Source organism: Corvus hawaiiensis, chromosome 30 (assembly GCF_020740725.1).
Source record: "Corvus hawaiiensis isolate bCorHaw1 chromosome 30, bCorHaw1.pri.cur, whole genome shotgun sequence".
NCBI lineage: Eukaryota > Metazoa > Chordata > Aves > Passeriformes > Corvidae > Corvus > Corvus hawaiiensis.
The window spans coordinates 19,122,450-19,136,128 of record NC_063242.1 but is presented as its reverse complement, the minus strand read 5'-3'; the positions used below and the strand labels follow the sequence as shown (position 1 = coordinate 19,136,128).

The 13,679-nt window shown below is 43.9% G+C and overlaps 1 protein-coding gene across 2 annotated transcripts in view; it reads right to left on the bottom strand.

Moving 5' to 3' along the window:
- Positions 1–488: 488 nt before the first annotated feature.
- The window catches only part of CABLES1 (Cdk5 and Abl enzyme substrate 1), a 71,201-nt gene continuing 58,010 nt past the window's right edge, over positions 489–13,679 (bottom strand). For both annotated transcript variants that reach the window (XM_048289381.1, XM_048289382.1), the window contains exons 8-10: positions 6,335–6,441; positions 5,210–5,417; positions 489–3,631 (exon numbers count right to left, since the gene is read on the bottom strand). In XM_048289381.1, the coding sequence (XP_048145338.1) occupies positions 3,491–3,631; positions 5,210–5,417; positions 6,335–6,441 (456 nt within the window). In that variant the 3' untranslated portion in view covers positions 489–3,490. The remainder of the gene's footprint in view (positions 3,632–5,209; positions 5,418–6,334; positions 6,442–13,679) is intronic.

The following is a 13,679-nucleotide window of genomic DNA, read 5'->3' as shown; positions in this document are numbered from 1 at the left end:
CAAGCTCCAAACAGGAAGCAGCTGCTTGTGAACTGCAACTGGCACGTGGGCTGGTTGTCAGTTTTACCATCACCCAGACTAAACCAAAGTAGCATATTCTGAATTCTCCTGTGAACAAGGGGTCATGAGATACAAACAGTGCTGAAGAGCCTGCCTGTGCCTCATCCTTTGGCATATCGACAGCTGGGACTCAGAGAACCTGCTTCTGGCAGTTTCAGGTGCTGCCAAAAAGAAGGGCTTAAAATCCCAAGAAACTCAAAACAGTGGTCTGGGAAGGTTATGATCTTGAGCGGAGGGAAGATGTTTGAAGTGAGGGCTCTGCAGGGAGCTGAACGCCAGGAGATGGCCAGGGTCCTCTGGCAATCCCACCACCGGCTTATTAATATGCAGCTCTATGTCCCAGAGGGAGACAAAACCAAACCCCTTTTCACATACAGATGAGAGACAGAACAATTTTACATACTGTCACTGGTGGAAAAGAGTCCGTGTTTTTCAATTTTTTTACAACTTTTATTTATTTTTTTTAGAAAAGGAATAAACTCTGCATGGTAGAGTATACGGTATATAATTTCAAAACAGAACAAGTTATATGGAATGGATTATTTTCCCAAACTATTTAAAGTTGAACCTAAAATCATTTGTAAATCAACACTCATTGCCATGTAAGACAAAGGAAAACAATCAACATGTTTTTTGTTTGGTACAGATTTTCTCTACCTCTTCAGCCTGAATTTTCCCAGGGTTGGGCAGAAAAGGGGGACAGATCCTGCCCATTGTCCTAATCATAATTGTACTGACCAAGCTTTGTGCTCTGAGATCTAGCAACATATGGCTTTATATACGTTCCTAAGTGAACAGTGCAACATCATCACCACCTTAAGTGTTTATTCCACATTCAAACTGTAACTGAACATCACTCTGAACCCCTTTTCTGCCCCCAAAACAACAGCGATAACAACGAAAAGCAGAAAGTCTCCAGCAATCAGATTTCATCCCAGAAATCTGTGTAAACTGTAGGTCAGGGTTGGGTAGCAGCACAGAAGACGAAAGATGTGACAGCATGACTCAACAGCGTCTCTAAAGACTACTGTAAGACTGTCATTCTTTAGTCTGCATCTTGCAATCACAATTTGCTTTTTCCCTGCAATGCTATAAAGCAATATAAGAAAAAAATCAGACTCAAAAGCAAAAGGTAGAAGCCTACACAGAAATGTAAAGCTTCTGCTCAGCCTTGAGTGGTCACTATTAGAAACAGATCTCTGCAATCAGAAACAAATGTTGAACGTATATACACAATTTGGGTGGAAAGGGATGTGACCAAGGGTGGAAGCCCTCCTAGCTGACCCACAAACTGTTTTGGATCGTAGGTCTACACTACACCCACTGCCTTTTGGTCTGAATAAACCAGCAGGCTCTAGGTGTGCTCCAGGCTCTTGGCTCCACCGTTCCTTGGCTGTGAGGGGGCCAGGAGAAGGAGGAGGAGGAGGAAGGAGTAAGAGTTCTGTCAAGGGCCCCCCTCCCCTCACTTTGCAGCTGGCTGAGTGACGCAAGGGTTGCAGTGACGTAGTATGTTACACTGGGAAGGTTTAAGTGCACACTTTTCTCTTTACTCCCTCCTCCCCAATCCTGCTGGAATGTATCTATATCAGTAATCAGGTAAGTATTAATAATAACTGTAAGCTAGCATAGTCACCCTCCCCCTTAGAATGGGGGGAGAGCAATAGCATCAAACAAATTCCCATTTGTCCCGACATGTAACCTTTCCAGATCCTGTATAGCAATCGTATGCAGGCTTTTTTCATACTAGAATTTAAAGGAGTCAAAGCTGGTAAAGAAACTGGATGTTTCCTGGCCTAACTGAAGGAAATAATAAAACTGATTAAAGCAAGAGCGAAAGAAAGTAAGCATTAGTGTGTCTGCATCCTCTGATATGTCCCACTTCTCTACGTTCTGCTCACAAGCCCTTTCCATACTCTGAGCAAGCACTCCCAAACTTAGAGAGGTAAGGCTTCAGCTGAAATCTCACAGTTGAGACTATTATTTATTTTGTAATTACCACAAATGTAATAACTTGACTTTAGCGGATCCATGTGGGGCACGTTGAGGGCAAGGCATGTTAAGTGAACCAGCACAAGAGAAGATTGGACAGGGGTGGAATCTCACGTGATAACAGCAGTTGAACAATGTCCATCAGCACGGCATTAGCTTAGTGTGGATATAGCATCAGGAGCTTGGATAAAGCCTTTAAGCTTTCTGGGTGTCCAGTCAGAACCAGGGAAGCTGCAAGATATTTTACTGTAAAACTCCAGTACTGCAATGTCTAAAGGAACTGAATCTCAATGGGCACAGATTTTAGGTTTTGCACAGTCAATCCTAATTAAAACCCTAAAACTATAATGGCTGATGCCCCTGCTGTTGGAGCCTGAAGACACCCGTTATACTGCTGAGCCCTACTCTTTTTTTTCTTAATAAAACACTGTTTTAAGATAGAGCACAATAAATGTGCTTATTACGCACTCTAACATAGAGCACAGAAATACAACACTACAGAGTGCAAGTCTAACCATCTCCACAGTGGGAAAAGTGCGAAGGTTAAAAATATGCATGTGGCTTAACACAAGATATTTTTAAAAAACATGACATGGAAATCTTATACTAATGCTTTCACCTTTACCACAAACATGACTGAAAACTTAAGGTCAGTTGCTGATCCTTCTCTCGCAGTAGTAGTAGTGTAATCCTTTCAAAGGTACAATGTTGGAAAGATCAGAGAATAAAAAAACCCAAGTGTCCAAAAATGATCCCATTTACCACTTTTCCAGTAGTTATGTTTTTCAAGAAGTAAACGTGTAAGGTCACCTTGATCTTCACCATCAGTAACTGATACACTTGGAAACAGCTAAGCCAACCACCTGGACTAAGATCAGTTCAGTGTCGCACACGCACACACACACGGATACACACACAAATACCCCACAGGAAAAAGTGCACTTTCAATTGCTGATACAAAAATAGATTGGCACATTCGTTTTGACACAGTGAAGATATCTTCTTTAAAAGCTTTTTCACTTTAAGAAGTCCTCTTGGAATTTGCAGCAGGTCTGTAGAAAAAGCGCTACGAGAATGCACTCAGTGGGCTTCCAGGGTTTGTGTGACGGAGAGAGGGGTGGTCATGGAGGCTGCCCTTCTATTTTCTGCCTACTTTTATAGCTGTAGTCCCTACAGGTAGGGTCAGTTGCCACCCAGTTTCAGCACATGAACTATTTACCAACAGCTTAGTATTCACCTGCTTTGAGAAAGTAATGATACATAAATCTATCAAAGCCGAGAGTCGATGCAGTGTTTCCTGTATGTAGCCAGAAAAACTGGTTTTGGGGGGAGAGAGAGCGCAAAGTGTTAGGAGTCTGATTTTGCATTTCCAGTAGTTACTGTGGCTCGGGAGAGCCAAGCGGGAACAGTCAGGAGCCCCTTCCCCACAGGGCAGCCAGCGCTAGGAGTTCTGCACCAAGCGTCTGTAGTGCGGCATCACTTCGTGCTCGGGAAGGTGGAGAGCAAACTCCAAGGCCACCAGCACCGGGAACTCGAAGGCGATCAGCTCTCGCCTGTTCAGCCGGAACTTCTCTTCCAGTTTCTGCAACCACAGCCGAGGGGCAAAAAACAAATTAAAAAAAAAAAGAATGAGGGTTTGCCTTTCTAGTGCTTTCCACAAATGACATTATTCAAAACACGCGTGCTGCTGTCATTGAACTTCTGTCCTGATCAACTTGCACAGCCTTAGGTTTAGAAAATCAGAGCTGTGTGAACTGGATGTACCGGATCCTTACTGTGAAGATGAACTCATAAAGCTCAGCCAGCCATGCTATTTCTGACACGTTCGTCATTTCACTCATTCCACTGCCAGCAGATACATCCCACCGATCACAGTGATTACCACTGCAACAACAGGAAATTCCTGGCTTCATGCAAACATCAAAATCACTTGTGTAATGGAAGACACGCATCTTGTAATTGTCCATAAATTTCCTGCACCACTTGAAATCACTAGTTTTCCTCTCAGCATTAGACTGTGCTACAACGCCCTACCGGGGAAATGATTTTTGCCACAATTTGATCTTAATACCTCAGAGGCAGAAGGTGTCATCTGCAGTAACCACAAGAACAGTGAGTAATAGAAACTGCTATCCTCACAGGGGATGAGATGGGTTTTATAGTCGGTTTTGTGCTGTAATGTACTAAACCTCCCACATGCTCTGCTGTTTTCACTGGATTTGGATGCTACAAGTAGGCAACCAGTTGCTCAGGGATATTTCCCCCCTCATCCTCTTCTTAGGATCTCCCTGGCTTGTTACTTCTCTGCCCACTGGGTACTGCAAAGTTCAATGTGTCTTATGGATGGACCAATGTTTCAAGATAGCAAGAGAGGCCAGATCTTCCAATTCCCACTTGGCCGATTTTTTTTGTGGTTATTCAGAGGGCTTTCTAAAAAACTGACTGCCAACCCAGCTCTGTGACTGTGGGAGGAGGGCATGAGGCCCATCCTGCCCCCCCATCCATGATCCCATGTTTATTCCACGGAGTGAGCTGGTTGTAGCCACATACCCAGATACCAACCTAACCTTCTGCAGCATTAAATCAGATTGGTACCTCGGTGCTTGCAGGGGATTATCTCCTAACACTCCCCCATGTTACCTCTTCCACATGGAGCGGCTGGAGGACCAAACCCCTTACTCAACAAAAAACATCCAGAGTGAGGTGTTCTAATGGGAACACCTCCTTAGGTTTTCTTGCCTAAACACTGAACTTGATAAAAGAAATCCAAATGTCTATTGGACTCCATTTGAAATTAGCATCTATATTTAATTCTCAAAGGAGAATCCTTACTGGAACTCTTGACAACATAATTAAAAGAAAATTAGTTTCCTGAGGGTTCACCTTTTGCCTTGTATTGACAGAATGATGGTCAGATACATCTCAAACCTCTCAGTATCCGACACCAGAGCCTTCTATCCCATCAAAAAAGCTTCCCATGCCTCTGGAGTAACACTGATCACTACTACTTCCACCACAGAAATGTGTAACAAAAAAAGATATTTAGCTGGTTGTACTTCTGGAAGCCTGAAGGAGAGCATGTCCATTGACAAACAGGCTTGCACAGACCACACACTGGCACTTTATGTAGACGGAACACCGGAAACCTATGGATACGTACATCTATAAGATGCTTCACTTCATGTTTTCTGAGGTCACTGCCAATTTTGGCTGCTAAAAGAACACAAGCTCCAGCACAAAGCTTTCTATTCTGCTTGTTCAGCTTCCCCTTGAGAGCGAGCTTCTCAAAGTAGACAAAGGCCATGGCCACTGTGGGCTCTTCAAAACCACATTCTTCTTGAGCGAGCTTGCGCATTTCTCTCTTCAAGCTGAGTAAAGAGACCAGACAAGTATGCTGTGAGATGAGTTTTAAAGCATTTCTCATTTCACCCCAAGACCCATGCTTTCAGGGATTCCTGCTTAGTCAAATGGAAGGGAAAACATAATTTACTGGGCAGATATCTTTGTGCTGTTTTGGAGGCACATTTCAGAGCACATATTTATATCACCCTTCCCCCTCACTGCCCCCAACAGACAGTTGTGTCAAGCTATAAAAGCAACCAAAAAGGCTCTGACATTTTTAGCAACAATATTTCATCAGAGGTCCTGCACTGCATACCGTTTGTTTAAAAACAACGTTTTGACTTCTGGTGCTCTGTATGCAGCTTTTGCTGCTGGTTATGGTTGGTCAAATCCAAACTGACAGTTCTGTCCATGTACTGCAGCACTCTCTGGTTACAGAGCAGTGTGGCTCAGTGTCCTTCTGGCCACTAGGGTCAAATGAAATTATCATTACTTCAGTGGAGCAATATGTCTAGCCTGCTACACTGGAAACAGAGATGGAATATTACAACTTTGCTGTGAAGCCAACTCTTTTTTTGCTTCTGGCCAAGGCACAAAAGTCAGCACTTCTCTTTCCTCAGTCTCTTTTTAAGCTAATTGCCAAGAGCTTAGAGACTCTGTTGTGTTGTTTTTCTGGATATTTTAATATAGTGCATGCCCAGCTCTCATCCTCATGCCGTTAGACGCTTTGTTTGACACCTGACCAGTGTGTGTTTGCACATTCCTCTATCCTGTTTGCTCATCCCAGTAATCAAAGCAATCATCTGACTTACTCTGCACCTCTGCTGGTCACTGCTCCTGGAAGATCAATCAGTGCTGTGCTTCCCCTCATGTACAGCAGGAATTGCACTGACATGTGAGACAGCTGCATCACATCGCAGCCTTATTGAGCTTTGCAACGTACCTTCTTATTTTACTCAGGGTTAGCTTGATGTGAGGGAACTTCTCCTTAAAGGTCTCATTCATGTCCTTCTTGAGATCAGATGGCTTCACGTAGTCTATGACCGTGGTCTGTAACACATGTCAGGAGAGAATTACTCTCTTAGTTTTAACGAAGAAGATCACTCGATTCCCAGAAGTAGGGAATGACAAACAAGTGCCAGTCAGTCCCAATGCTTTCAGCAGACAGGAAAATTAAGTCTGAAATAAGGCATCTATTTATTTGTGACCGACAAAGCAAGTGACCTGTTCAGCACAAGCTTTGAACAATACATACCTCATTAGCATCCTCCAAGTATTGTTAAGAGTGAGTTTAAGCTATATGTGGCTGGATGAAACCTACCTGAGAAGTCTTGTAAAACAAAAAAAAAAAATCATCACAATAACTGATATGATGACCAGATTTTTGGGCATACCTCCATGTGGTTCTGAGACACATTTGTGAGTTTCTCTCAAAGTGATTCTTCAAAGAAACCACTGGTACAAACTCTTGACTGCTGCAGCATACATTTATAATAAGGTAAGTAATTAGCTTATATGGCAGGTCACCCAGTAGAGTGGAAGGCAGTTATGCTGTGCTAAGTTAGGCAGTAAGCGGACAGAAGAGTCAGGACAACATTCAAAGTGCACAGTCTTTTTCCTTTGAGCTTCCTGTTCCTTTTTGTTACAACCTAAGGAATCTCCCCAGGTTGCAGAGGGTTCTCCTGGCCAACACAGCACCTTCATCTGTGGGTGCCCCGCACTTCTCTCGTTCCCTCAGTCTTTGTTCAGGTAGCACTTTGCCCAAATCCTCTGTCACCACTCACCTGGCCAAAATCTACCAGCTCAACAACAAACCAACCTTTATCTTGGAAATGTGTCAATTCCCTTCCATGCTTTGGCAGAAGTGGACAGAAGTGGAGAAGAGCCCAGGCTTGGGCACCTGGGGGACGGCCTAGTCCCCAGGCATCCAGCTCCCTGCCAGCGTCAAGCATGTAAGAGAGCAGCAGTGCATTCTCCTGGCTTGTAAAATAATACTTCCCTTCTAATTTCTGGTTTTGATTAATTTGTATTATGGCAAAGGGCTGTTAACACCAAATACCAGGAGGTGGAAAGAGGCATGCAGAACCCTTGCTGCATGTTAAGCGTTTATAGAAGGTGGAGCTCTGCTGTAACATATCCTCATGGGAATCAAAATCAGCCAAAAAGACTGACTGCATATGCTTTCAGGCTTTTTTTCAATCAAAATAATATATGGAAGGGCTTGGGAATACAAAGTGCAATGGCTCTAGAGAGAAAGCAGACAATTCCCTTTATCCAGTCATGTTGTTCTCTGTTTCCAAAATAAGCATGAAGGAGAGTAAAACACACCTAACTTTTCCTGCACTTTATTTAGGAGATACGGTACTGAATTACTAGGAATTATAGGAATTTAAAACAGAGCAGAGCATGTGTTTCCCCTGAATAGTGCCCAGCAGTATTTGAGGCAAACACACTGTAATAGAGAGGAAAACCAAGTTTTTGCCATGGGGTGTTGTTATGGTCATGCACATGTTTTAAAACATGGGCCATTCTGCAGCATCAACACCCTTCAGCCACACCTGCTGCCCTGCATGTGCATGGATGAATCTGACTGCAGGTTCAGGCACACAGTGCAGTACCCCTGAGGTTAAAAATTCATAAGCTGCCTTGATGCTGAAGCAGGCAAAGTGCTGCCACACCTGAAGAAAAGGAAGAGAGGAAAAGACAGGGAGGAGAAGCCTTGCCCTACCCGGGATAGGTGGGAAAGCCTTCAATGGAATGTGTGGGCCTGCCTGGTTTTAACCCTGCTGAGTTTGGAAGGATGTATGCATGCACTGTGCAGCCCTTCACTGCAGCCAGCCTCTCACATGCTTTGTCTCACCTGGCACGGCTCAGCCCTCTAAAGAAGAAGAATTAAGATCTTAACAACTACTCCTTTCCTTTCTTTCCCTGGAATGTTGCAGCCTGCCTGCCTACTCCTTGGTAGTGTTGCCAAACGATCATCAGCAAGCTGGGTGCTGCTGATGTACAGATAGGCTGGGAGTTTTATGTGTTAAGAGGCTTCCTCTCAGTACTGCTACAAGAGGACACTAAAACAAGCCACCTCTAATTTAGACCACTGCTGTCTGCTACTCGGGGTACAGAAACATGGGTCCATGCTGCTCTTGCTTACAGAGTCAAGAGACACAAAGCACATACATCCTACTAAATGTAAAGATGATTTTAGTTACTACCAGTATTTTTTGGTTGTCTTGGGTAATCCTAGATATAGTGAGCTCAGTGTTACTGTACAAAGCTACCTGAAACCTTATTTCATATTTAACTACAAACCTAACTGCCCACTGTTTGTTCTTCATTACCACAGAGCTCTTAGTTTTATCTTAATTAACTTGCCTTGAGCTCTCTCCAGGTTATCTTCTTCCCCTGCTTGTGTGCACAACAGAAACTTCACTTCCCAAGAGAAGGGGAACAGCAGCGGTGGGAGGCCCTGTCCATCCTCCAGCCTGAGCTGAAGGGCTGCACAGAAGTTGTGCCAGACAGCGAGTTTCAGCTGTTTTCACCTCTAACAAGTGAGTATCAGGGTGACCCCAGCTCTGGGGGCCACTGTGCAGAGGGGGAGCGAGTCCTGGGCTCTGCCAGACAGCAGCAGCAGCCCCCTGGGATGCACCTTTCCCCACAGCTGCTCTGCAGGCACCGACTTGTTTTACCTGGGACTCCTCCAGCCTGTGGGAGCTTTGCCAGAATTCAGCTAAATTCTTTTTGGAAGGAGAAAAGCTCTTTTTAAAAATTTCATTTAAAGCAAAGCACTCAGAGGCTTGAGACTAAGCAGGCAGCTTAAAACTGAGAACAGTAAAGAGGTATGGTTATTTTTAAACACAGAGATTTGTCAATTTTGTCCTGTTGATAAGAATCTCCCCCTCTCCAACTCTGAATACTGTTGCTTCCTGCGAGACAACAGTCTCTACGATATAAATCACAATAATGAAATCCAGATGAAAGCTGGTGTGTGCTGGTTTTGATTCATGTAACAGGATAACGGCAGCATGTTTGAACACACTGGCTCTAAGGCAGCTGTCTCATCTTGTCAGTGCCATGCTGGAGAGCTCAGCTAACTGCCCTTATTCTCAAGAAAAGGATTTGTGAAAGTTTTTTTTTGTTCCTTGATTTTTTTTTCCTTCGTAGCTGCTGTAGAAGCCAGACTTTGAGCAATGGGATGCTGCTTGTCCAGCTGGTACCTACAGAAATGCATCCTGTGTATGCAGGACCCTGCCCATCCGAGAGGCAGGCAGAAAAAAACCCTAAAGAATATCTGTTGAGAGGTAATTTAAAATCAGTGCTGAATTAGCATCTGTTGAGTGATCAATCAGTTACCCTTTCAGATGGTTTCTGACCAGGCACCTGAGTACCCCTCCTGCTGGGGCACAGCACTCATGACACTACAAAGAAATCTTGGTCCCCAACCCTGATCCTGCCCAGGGCACCTCATGCACCCTGCAGACAGCTTGGCACTGAGCAGCAACCCTCACTACTGCCCCTGCCCACGAGTAAAGGAGCAGAGGATAGCTCTGGGGTGGTTCAGCAACCCACAAGAACCAGCTGGGATCTGACAGGGGAAGGCTTGGACACAACGCCATCCTTCTTGGCCTGCTCCCTGCTCAGCGTTTACACTGCTCTTCTGTTTCAGGCCGCCTCATTGCACTTGAATTGCCTGCATGTCCCAAATGAAGCTGCCATGTGAAGAAAAATACACGTCTGTTTGTCCAGGATAATTCTGGTATTGCCTGTGTCAGGGCTCTGATCAATACTGATGCTCCAAATTTTATGAAGGGTTTGCAAATATTTCCCTAAAAGGAGAACAGCTTTTCTCTATCTCCAAACATGCTTTCTTTTACATAATATTATTCCCTACCAGCCAGGCACTCTGTACTCCCAGAGCTGTCAGACACATGAAAAAGGCACTGGGAACTACTAAACTGTCTCTCATACTCTAATCTCCAATGTTTTTAACTTCTGTCATCCAGAACCGTCTGTCTTGTTTCTCACAGCTTATTTGCACGGAACACATTTCAGTTCAGCATTCAGCAATACTCCTTCGTGGGCTCTGTTACGTTCTCTATATACAAATCTGTGTATGTATATTTTAGTTTGGCCATGGAAGGCACAAGACAAATGAAAGCCTTGATATATGGTAGCTGACAGATGCCTGGACAGCGTGATAAACGCTTCAGCCCAAGTCTCTACTCTGCACACTTTTTGCGTGGCTGGCAGTTTTGAACTTGGAGCTCAGCTCGTATGTTACTCACAAGCATTTTCAAGCAGCTGCTTTCTCATAGGAAAGCTGTATATATAGTTTCATAAATATGGGAGGAGAGAGGATTCCTGAAATGGTTGGAAAGACTGACAGGAATGAAATATTATTGAAAATAAATCCTACTTTGGCATGCCACCAGTAAAAGATGATCCAGCCTTGGATGCCTCTATCTCTTAGCTTAAGAAGGATAAAATCAGAATAAAATAGGTGAATAAAATGAAAGATATATGATAGGCTCTCTTCAGCTGTTGTTACTGTGTACCCCTGACAAATCTACTCCACAGAGAGCAGATGGAAGACTGATACCTGAAACAGACTTTCAGTAGGTCACTGATAAGTTCTCAGCCACACAAGAAGTGAAAAGAAGTCAATGACTCTGCATTCTCTGACTAATGCATCCCATAAGTGACCAGCTATGTACCTATCAACTGCCAGTAACCTAATTCATATACTTATGGCTTATGATGGATATATATGGGAATTCCTGATAGTGAAGAGACTTTAAACTGTGATGGAAAATGGGAGTGATTCAGAATTATAGTTAAAATTCTAAAAAAGGAAAAGATAGACTAAAATAAGATGTTTCTGTTTTTACGAAGTTATTAACATTCAAGGACCTTAAACTGAAAGATTTTGAATTTCACAAGGCAAATAGTCTCAAAAGTGCCTCTTTGAAATTAAATACATGGAAGGACACCAGTTTATTTTATAATGTTAACACTCTGGAATTATTCTCAATTAATACAGTGTGTCATTGTTACAAAATAATTGTTTGTTGGAGTCTCAGCCAAACATAGCATCAAATGTATAGAGCACAGGGTTTAAATACTATTATCTACCACTGCAATCCTCTGCTCCCTGAGACTTTTGGGTACAATGTCAGCAGCTGAAAAAAAAGCAGTCTGGAGATACTTAATATACAACTATGGAAGTGGCTCGAAGAACAGGGTGACAGCACTGAAGGACACTGGCTGTAGCAGAGTCTTCCTGACCTTGGTGCTCCTCATGAAAGACAGAATGGGGGAATGAGAGACCAAATGCATTATATCATCATGCAGGGCTTTTGTTAGACCAAAGGGCCAGGGCAGCAAGCAGTTCTAATTTGAAAATCACACTGGAGGACTAATATTAAATAATGCAGCCTGGCTGTGCTCGCTGCTACAGCGGTACCTGGCAAGTGCAGGCTGGCAGACAGGCACTGTAACAGCTCTGCAGACTTTTGTGACATGCTTTTCTTATTAGTGCTGTGGAGATGTCAATTTATTTTTATATTATTAAACCAACACAGTGACATCGTAGTTCAGTACCCAAACCTAATTCCACGTGTATCCCTTGAGAACAGATGGATGGATATTACAGGGATGCAACTACAGAAGGGTCACTCAAAGTCAACGTGCTGCTGATCTGGGCTTTTCTTCTTTTGCTGTAAGTTTTGGCAGCACGCAGTGACCAGCTAACATGCTCCTGTGTTTCTGTGTTACCAACAAAAGCAGGACTGCAGGATCACCTCAAGCCTGTTGTGAATGAGTTTTCTAGTTCAGCACAGAAGGCGTTCCTGCTGGAAAGAATGCAGAGAGACCAGGGGGAATTGATGAGTCCGCACGTATGCTAGTCAACATGGGATTCGAGGAAAGAAATTAATGCTCAGTTGGGTAGATAAAGTTCCTGTTCTAGAGAGATTTAAGAATCTGCACGAATTCCTGTTTCAGCAGTACCAGCCAGGAAGACATCTGTTAAGCATGACATGATGCTTCCCTTCCCCCCCACCCCCCAGCAAGATTTTTTTCTACCTCTTACTGTTTATATTGCAGCAGAGATTGCAGACTCTCCTACAAAGACAACACAAAATGAAATAATTTCTCCAGGGCTGGCCAGAGTTTAAATATAACTAATACAATTAATTGAAGCTGTAGAGTTTGTGTTGGGAAAGTATTGAAGAATACTTTCAAAATTGTCCTATGACAGGCAATTTGTGGGTATTACTTTTAGAAACGGGACAGGAAAGTGTATGCTCTTTTAAGCCTGGGACTTCCCTACAGGAAAAAAAAAAAAAAGACCAAACCAAAAGCACTTCTTCCCCACAGCTATCTTCAAGGAGGAAGTTCAGCTCCTCCTTGAAAACAGCTGAGGACTTGTAGCTAACACTCCTCACCAAGAGTCAGGGCTAATTCAGCTCAGTAAAATTAAAAGACTATAAAGTCAATGACAGTGATGATAAACTTGGGCTCCACAAAAATTGAGCACATAGAGTGCCAGTTGCATGTATTTCTGAGTAAACTCCAAGCCAGACCACACATTTTGTCTGTCTTATGCCTCAGGATAAAGCCTGCAGTGTTTACTGATGCAGCATTCACACAGACCTCAACAGAGCTTTCCCAGCAGAGAAATCCTGGCCTGCAAAGCACAAGCCAGACTCATGGGAGTAATATCAGTGCATGCAGCTCTATCCCGCAGGCAGTGCCGCAGCCCAGCATCCACTCCTCTTCCACACCTTCCCCCCATTAATTGCTCTGATATCCATAAGGAGGGGTGAGGGGAGTATCAACAAGCTTGCAGCTGTCAAGCATTAATGCTAAATCCTGGCCAAGTAACGAAACTTTAATTACAAGCTGCGGCTCTCCACGCACAACAAAATGCAGGGTGCTGACATCAGAGCCGCTCTCAGCTGCTCTGGCGCTTGCGAGAGGCAGCAATTACAGCCACGTTCCGCCCAGGACCAGCGGCTGCTCCCGGCCTCTGCGGTCATTTGGCAGAGGTCTGGCACTGCTGCAGTGGCTGTGCAGAGTCAGGAAAAGACCACAGTTCTCTCGCTGGCCCCCAGACTGCAATGTGCTTTAATTGTAGTGTGCACTGATTTTTATACTGGGGGGGGGGGGGAGAAGATGACTTGAAATCATCAGCCTATTATGCTCCTGCTCACACTGATGTGAACTGCAGAGAGAGGGAGAGGGAATGCAGTAGAGTCAGGAAAGTCTAAAACAAATGTGAGTAAAGTCTC